This window comes from Octopus bimaculoides, chromosome 14 (assembly GCF_001194135.2).
Source record: "Octopus bimaculoides isolate UCB-OBI-ISO-001 chromosome 14, ASM119413v2, whole genome shotgun sequence".
In the NCBI taxonomy this organism is placed as follows: Eukaryota; Metazoa; Mollusca; class Cephalopoda; order Octopoda; family Octopodidae; genus Octopus; species Octopus bimaculoides.
Genome location: NC_068994.1, coordinates 8,181,067 through 8,189,521, shown reverse-complemented (window position 1 = coordinate 8,189,521; position 8,455 = coordinate 8,181,067). Strand labels below are relative to the sequence as shown.

Below are 8,455 nucleotides of genomic sequence, written 5' to 3'. Positions count from 1 at the left end.
ATATATATATATATATATATATATATATATGTATGTATGTATAATGTATACATATGTGTATTTGTGTATATATATATATCACTCCTGATGATCGCAGCGGCGTGAAACTTGAGTCGCGATATAATTGTTCAGTTTAAATAAGGTGTGTGTGTGTAAACATGCATGTATGTCTGTATACACTATTTAACTAAGCTGATGACGACCGAGACTAACCCTGACACCAATAATATAAATACCTTAGAATCGTATCAAGCATTTCATTTATTTATTTGATTGTTTAAAAGCGCAAACGCCACTGAAATCGTTAAGAAGTCGCTTCGAAATTATCAGCGTCTCGAGTTCGAAACCACCACAGGAAAATATCTTTTTTTCTTCTCCTCTGGGCTACCTTCACTTTGTGAGTGGCACAGATGATTGTCCATCGAACATCCAGTTTTGAAACCCTGTCTGTTATATCTGTCAGGGATTTCCACCTGACATACAAGCCAATTTTACAGTCACTTAATCCTGTAATTGAGCGGACAATTTAAACATTCATTTTCATTTTCGAAACTGCAAAATTGAGCTATTTATATTGTAGACAGGCGCGAGCATGGCTGTGCGGTTAAGAATAATGTTTTGTAACCATGCGGTTTCAGGTTCAGTTCCACAGCGCGGTATCTTGGGCAAGTGTCTTTTAGTACAGTTCTAGGTTCGCCGGTACCTGAGGATCGAACTTCGCAGACAGAAAATGTGTGAGAGCCTGTCGTGTATATGTATATATATATATAATTTTCCCAGAGGATGTAGCAACCCTTACCAATATAGCATAAGAACTTACCTTAGGAGATCATTAACTAGATTCTTTAAGGGTCGTTCTCACAGTTTATATTATAAGGTTTTTAAACTTTTAAATTTTCATATTCAAAAGAGACAGAGACTTCAAATTCGATATATCGATTTATTCACCACTCTATGTTAACATTTCTGTGCCAAACTTTTGAATATGAAAATTTAAAAGTTTAAAAACCTTATAATATATATAGTGTTTGTGTGTGTGCCGCTGCCCCGTTCGACAGCCGGGTTGCTCACCGGCCCTTCTATATCAAACTTATTCTCCGTCCATTACAATCTTCGATCTCAGGTCAATGTATGAAATCCTGATTAACATTACTACAGTAATATGCAGTATATTCCCTCTTATTTAACCACTTAAACATTATATTGTCCAATATTGCCTTGTCGATATTGAAAATAACGGAGGCGAAACATGGGAAACAATGTTTACACTTTTACCTTATATATCAAGTTTCGATTTTACAAGTCCTTTAACAAGAATGCATTGGTCTTTGATCTCCCGAGTGATAAGTGTACAGGAGGGCGCAACATTCGGAGATTTGATGTGGTGCATTATCTAAGTTTGTTAATAAAGCCTTTAACACTATAGGGTCCGTTCTTCGGGTTTCGTGGTGACCAAAACAGCCCCATCCCATCTCACTATTATTTAGTAAATAAGCATATACGAACATACGTTTGCCTGACATAGAAGGGCCGGTGAGCAACCAGCTAGTTTGAATTAAGCCAAAAAACAAATAAAAACTGCAAACCATTTTTTTTTTCTAACATTGTATCGTCCAATTATTTAAATAAAAAGTCGATTGTAATATTTAACAAGAAATGTAAATGATATATAAGTTATATATGATACACCAATGCAAAATTTAAACCATTTCAGACTATAATTTATTATGTAAACTTTTGTAGATTTTATGTTCTTGCTACTCGTCGAATATTGCAATATACAGTAATATTATTTCACTATTAATAGAAAATTATTTGGACATTTATAATATTCCCTTCTGATAATATCGACTACTGATATCTCCAGACATGTGTGGGTTTTTCTAACTAATGATATCAACAGTATCGATAAACCTCTACAGTGATAGCTCCGTTTTCACAATTAGCTATTTATCACGTCCTTTATCTCAAACGCAGCATAGCAAAGAGGCTAGTTTGCAGGATAATTTAGCGCCACTGTAAATAACCCAGTACAATGTTTCTGCATGTTTGCAGCTCCTTGTACAAAGCGTGCTGCCTTATGGCTGATGGAGTGCTGGCAACCGTCTGTTTTTATTTTTTCGGATCTGTGCTATAATCTCAGAATTGGTATTGTTTGCGTAGATTAATTAACCGTTTCTCTTTCCCTTAATAAAAATGGTTTATGTCAAACGAAGAAGCCAATATCGATAGCTGTTTTTGTGTAGCCCTAGTTCAGCCATGAAGGCCGAAGTACTAATCCTGACACATATATCTGTTATGTGTCTTATACAGCATGTTGGAAATCCTGCGGCACGCTGTTAGGTGCAGTCTCGAATGAGACTATAAGAACTTCACTTAAACGGAGCGTCAGTCCGTTACAGAATTAACAGCCCAGCTATCACTGGCGGTTATATTCGTCCGAGAGGACGGAATCTATGGGAAATGACGTGCTCTGCCGAAGGATGCAATTGTTGTCCGGCCTAAAACTCCAACTCACGACATAACGATTCTGAGCCTAATGTCTTCACACACACTCACTCACTCACTAGCTGCTCTTCTCATTCTTGTCGGGTTTATTTAGACTTAAAATAATTACATGGATTCACTATGCTTTGGTGTAATCGGTTTAAAAGTTGCTAACACTTTTCAGTTCATACGTGTGTGCGTGGGTGAGTGAATACACACACACACACATATATATATAAGGCTAAAATATCATTACTGCAGTGCACCAGTATATTTTATATTTTGAAATGTCTGCAGCATTCGTTAAACAAATATGTACGAACATCAATATCAACTAGCAGATGTGGCTGAACAATATCACCATTGCCGTCTTTTGTAGCCAAACACTATCACCAACATCTGTAAGTGGTTACAGATATGTCTCTTGTCATGTCTGATCATAGATATCACATGTCTAATGGGATTAGTGATATACTGGAGTCACGATCCATTACTAATATCGGTTACTCTAAATAATTAGATAATTCTGTTGTTGTATGTAACTATTGATACGTGCTATTATAGTATTGTGTATGTGAGACGGGTTGCGTTGTGTGAGAAAGGGACTTAAAGAGAGGTGGAGAAAGAAAGAAAGTGTGTGTGTTTGTGTTAGCGGAGGTGTGGCTTTGTGTGAGAGACTCAGTGTGATTATACGTTTGAGATATTCTGTAAGTTATATGTCAAAATCTTGCTTGTGTGTTTGAAGAAAAGAGACGGTGTTTGCGTGTATTATACTGCTGCCAATTACAATGAATGGCAATGCCTATAATACTAAATAGATCTCTGTTTTTTCATCTCTGCAGGGGCACACCAAAACTGCGACATTGATTTCGACGGAAGCGGAGGGGACATTGCGCATTCTTGGCACACGGGTAATATGCACTTTGATGACGATGAAAACTTCAAGGCGATTTACTCCCCATCTGTTGAGGGAATCTACCTCTTGCGAGTGGCCGTGCATGAAATTGGTCATGTGCTCGGCCTAAACCACACCGAAAAGGATTACTCGGTTATGTATGCAATTTACAATCAAGATAGCAACGTTGATAGTGAATTCGAATTGGGATGGGATGATCGGAAAGATGTTCAGAAAATATACGGTACGTTCTTTTATCTTATTTTACAGCACTTTATTTGTTGTAGTAGTAGGGATTTAGAAACTTCGAACGAGCACGAAATATTTTTTTTTTCCTTGAACAGTGATACTCAACGCAGGCAAAGCTTTAAAAAAAATAGCGCATAAATATTAGGTAAAAGCCCTTTTGATAGAAAAATCGGAGGCTATATATTATATATAAGGTTTAACATAGAACTTGTTACATGATTTCTCATTTGTCATATCTAACCCATAAATCCAAAGGTTTTATTTGAGTAAAAAAAATCAATTGTGTATTATCAGCGTATTTGCAAGGGAGATAAAGCAGCTTCCTTCTTTGAATCCTTCATCGTTAATAAAAAAGTAACAAAATAGAATGAAATTTAAAGAAAAAAAACAGATGCAAAGGAGAAATTTTGACTAATAACGAAAAACAAAACATTATCTTATTTTTGCTTGATTCTTTTTTTTGCAGGTGTTTGTAGAGGTGCCTTCAATACAGTGTTTGATTGGGTTCGGAGACGACCAGATAATCGATTTATTTTCAATACCTACTTCTTCAGAGGTAACCGTTACTGGATGTACGAGAATCATGCAAATCGAACACGATACGGGGATCCGCTCATTATTTCACGTGAGTGGAAAGGTGTGCCAAGCGATATTGATGCATATGTACACATCTGGTTCTACAACCATCCCGGAATTGTGGACGTCACCTATTTCTTTAAAGGTATGTATTAATTAAAGTGACCGGTAAGAAAGGTAACTTACTACAGTCACTTAGCTAAACATATAATAGGATGACGCAAGCACCTCGTTGATGTTTGACCACAAGTCTTCTTTGATCAAGTAGATCTATAATCAAACATGTTCGGAACTTGGCCCTCCATTCCGTCTTTTACTCTCTTTTTCAAAGCGTATACGGCAATTTCAGTACATCAGGCTAATGGAAACGTCGGAAAGTATAATGATATATTTCCTCTGCCTACAGCAATTAATTCGCTTACCCAAGCTACCTATTTGAAGCCAAGTATGACTTCATCTTAGCCGCATAAACCCGAGACAAAATGTGGCCCTTTTATTCGCTTGTTCGTCCTTTATATTCACAACGGTATATATGTATATCAAAGCCCAGCATATCTGTTATGCAGACATAACAATAACAGTAAAATAAAGGAAACCGGTAGACGAGCTGATAAAACAGTTATATAAATTAAGAACATATTACAGACAAAACGCCACATTTTGTACTGTTACTCTTTAACTTGTTTCAGTCATTTGACTGAGGCACCGACTTTAGTCGAGCAAATCGACCCCAGGACTTATTCTTTAGAAGCCTAGTACTTATTCTATCGGTCTCTTTTGCTGAACCGCTAAGTTACGGGCACGTAAACACACCAGCATCAGTTGTCAAGCGATGTTGGGGGACAAACACATACACACACACATTCTTATACATATATATATATATATATATATATATATATATATATATATATATATATATATATAGACGATGGGCTTCTTTCTGTTTCCGTCTACCAAATCCACTCACAAGGCTTTGGTCGGCCCGAGGCTATAGTAGAAGACACTTGCCCAAGATGCCACGCAGTGGGATTGAACCCGGAACCATGTGGTTGGTAACCAAGCTACTTACCGCACAGCCACTCCTGCGCGATTTTTGAGTTCTTGTTAGGTTTGCGAATTCTTTATACGCTTTCTTGTGATTACTTACATGAAGGCCGTCACTCAAGAGAGGAAAAACTTCTGTCAAACATAATTGAAGCCACTACAAGAGAGAAGAAATATAAAAGTAAAAGGCTTGGTGGATAGGAGTTATATTATGATTATAGACTCGTCAAAAGGAGCAACCAAAACATTGAACTACCAACAGGTGATTCATAAGTTCAAATAAACTTCAGATATTTTATGACATCTTATTAAACGAGCTGCAGTTACAATAGAGTCTTCTCGAAGGCTTAGTCTCTTAATAGCTTAATATTGTATAAACCAGTTTTGTGGTACCACGATGTTTCAATTAATTGGCTCATCATTTCTGTCTTTTCAGGTGAACACTATTATATGTACGAAAGCATGGAGGCTAAAGTTCTTGACGGTTGGCCAAAGAAAATCTCAGAAGGTTTTGGTCCTAAACCAAATGGCACTGACCGTATACCAAACAACGTGGACAGTGTCTTTTTTGACATGAGAGACAGCAACATATATTTCTTTAAAGGTGACATGGTAAATATCATCAAAACCATTTATACTTCATTCTCTACAACCATTAGTAGTAGCAACAGCAGCATAACTATGACTACTGCAGCTCCTGCTATAATCCTTTGCACCATTATTATTATTATCATTGTTAAGGCGGAGACCTGGCAGAAACGTTAGTACGCCGAGCAAAACGCTTAGCGGTATTTTATCTGCCGTTACGTTCTGAGTTCAAATTCCGCCGAGATCGACTTTGCCTTTCATCCTTTCGGGGGTCGATAAATTAAGTACCAGTTACGCACTGGGGTCGATGTAATCGACTTAACCCCTTTGTCTGTTCTTGTTTGTCCCCTCTATGCTTAGCCCCTTGTGAGTAATAAAGAAATAAGAAACGTTAGCACGCCGGGCGAAATACTTAGCGATATTTCGTCTGTCGTTAGGTTCTGAGTTCAAATTCCGCCGAGGTCTACTTACGGTAAATTAAGTACCAATCAAGTGCTGGGATCGATGTGATTGATTGTCCTCTTCGCTACAAAAATCCAGATCTTGTACCTATAAGTAGAAAGGATTATTATTATTATTGTTAAGACGGCGAGCTGGTAGAATCGTTAGCGCAGGAGGCAAAATGCTTAGCGGCATTTCACCTGTCTTTACGTTCTGAGTTCAAATTCCGCTCCGCTGAGGTCGACTTTGCCTTTCATCCTTTCGGAGTCGATAAATTAAGTACCAGTGAAATGCTGGGTCGATGTAATCGACTAGACCCCCCCCCCACACACACACAATTTTAGGCCTTGTGCTTTTATTAGAAAGGACCAGAAAGGACCATTATTATTGTTGTAATAGTCGTAGAAGTAGTAGTTAAAGCCGTCATTACCTTAAACTCAAATGGTAAATGGAAACCGCGTTGTTCTATTTACATTCCTGCTTTTACTTCTGATCTTTGTTTTGTCTTGTTCTTTTTCACTTTAAAACCCCCGAAATATCTCAAACCACGGTTCGTGTTTGTGAAACTTTTCATGGCAGTCAACTTCCTTTCGGATATCCCTCACCACCCAGCATCTCCAACGCTACACAGCATCCATTTCGTACAGCTATTTCCAGTAGCACCACAGGCATTAGTCCAAAATTATATACATACAGGAGAGGTTGTGTGTAGGCGCAAGAGTGGCTGTGTGGTAAGTAGCTTGCTTACCAGCCACATGGTTCCGGGTTCAGTCCCACTGCGTGGCACCTTGGGCAAGTGTCTTCTACTATAGCCTCGGGCCGACCAAAGCCTTGTGAGTGGATTTGGGAGACGGAAACTGAAAGAAGCCCGTCGTATATATTGTATATATATATATATGTGTGTGTCTGTGTTTGTCCCCCCCCCCCACCATCGCTTGACAACTGATGGTGGTGTGCTTACCTCCCCGTAACTTAGCGGTTCGGCAAAAAGAGACTGATAGAATAAGTACTAGGCTTACAAAGAATAAGTCCTGGGGTCGATTTGCTCGACTAAAGGTGGTGCTCCAGCATGGCCACAGTCAAATGACTGAAACAAATAAAAGAGTAAAGAGTGTATATATATATACATATATATGTATACGTAGATGCATATATATTTATGAATGTGTACACTTAATAGCATATATATATATATATATATAGCTCCTAAAAAACGTGTGTGTGTGTGTGTGTAAGTATGCATATCTGTATGCAGGGGGAAAGTTTATGCGCACGAGTGTACGTATGTGAGTATATATATATATTTATATATGCATAAATATTTCTTAGATTATGTAAAATTCGGGTTATTTCCATTGTTGTTATTCGTTTTTAACCACCATCTACCACAGGGGAGGCTATGTAAGAAATTTAATAGACGTCGTTACAACAGTAAATAGCGTATCGTATTCAAGGCATTCTTTGAGAGTGTAGACTATTCTCTCAGGGCATTCATTTGAAATTTCTAAATAGTAATTTTTTGTGTTTTCTGCTTCTTTTTGCTTGTTCGTGCGTGTGTGTGTGTTTTTCTTTTGCTTGAGACCATTGTGTTAAAAATAGTGTCAACCACAACCAGCCCCGCTCTCCTCGACGACCTTCAATTCTCTGCCCTTAACTACGTCTTCATCTAACATCTGATGTTACAGTTCGACGGGATCCTTTGATAAACTCAAAGCACAGCATTGATAGGCAGCGAGATGGACACAGATATACATATACACACATATATATATATGAGAGAGAAAGAGAGGCAGACAGACAGTGACTATTTGTATAATTTTGGTAGAGTTAAATAGAAAATTCCTTTAGGTCTTAGTGTTTGGAGAAAGCCGATTTCAAGTTTGTAATTCAACAAGGCGAAACGTGAAGCGGTGTTCTAACTATATTGGCTGTAGGTTGATTCTTGGTATATCTAGAAAATAATAGCGAAAGGGTTTAATTCTCGTAAATGTCATCCCAGGCAATGGTTAAATGGTTTCTGTAGGTGAAAAAAGAAAAAGAGAGAGAGGAAGAAAACTAGTCGATGCTATCCACGTCAACATTTGTTCTTTATTTCATCGACCCCAGAAGTATAAAAGGTAGTGTTGACTTCTACGAGATTGGAACTCAGAATCTCGAGCATCGGAACAAATG

The 8,455-nt window shown here is 37.9% G+C and overlaps 1 protein-coding gene across 1 annotated transcript in view; it reads left to right on the top strand.

Annotated features, from left to right (window-relative positions):
* Positions 1-1,249: 1,249 nt before the first annotated feature.
* Positions 1,250-8,455, top strand: part of LOC106882087 (matrix metalloproteinase-21) — a 12,060-nt gene continuing 4,854 nt past the window's right edge. Inside the window, exons 1-4 of the mRNA XM_014932645.2 lie at positions 1,250-1,397; positions 3,330-3,626; positions 4,098-4,352; positions 5,691-5,866. Of these exons, the coding sequence (XP_014788131.1) occupies positions 1,250-1,397; positions 3,330-3,626; positions 4,098-4,352; positions 5,691-5,866 (876 nt within the window). The remainder of the gene's footprint in view (positions 1,398-3,329; positions 3,627-4,097; positions 4,353-5,690; positions 5,867-8,455) is intronic.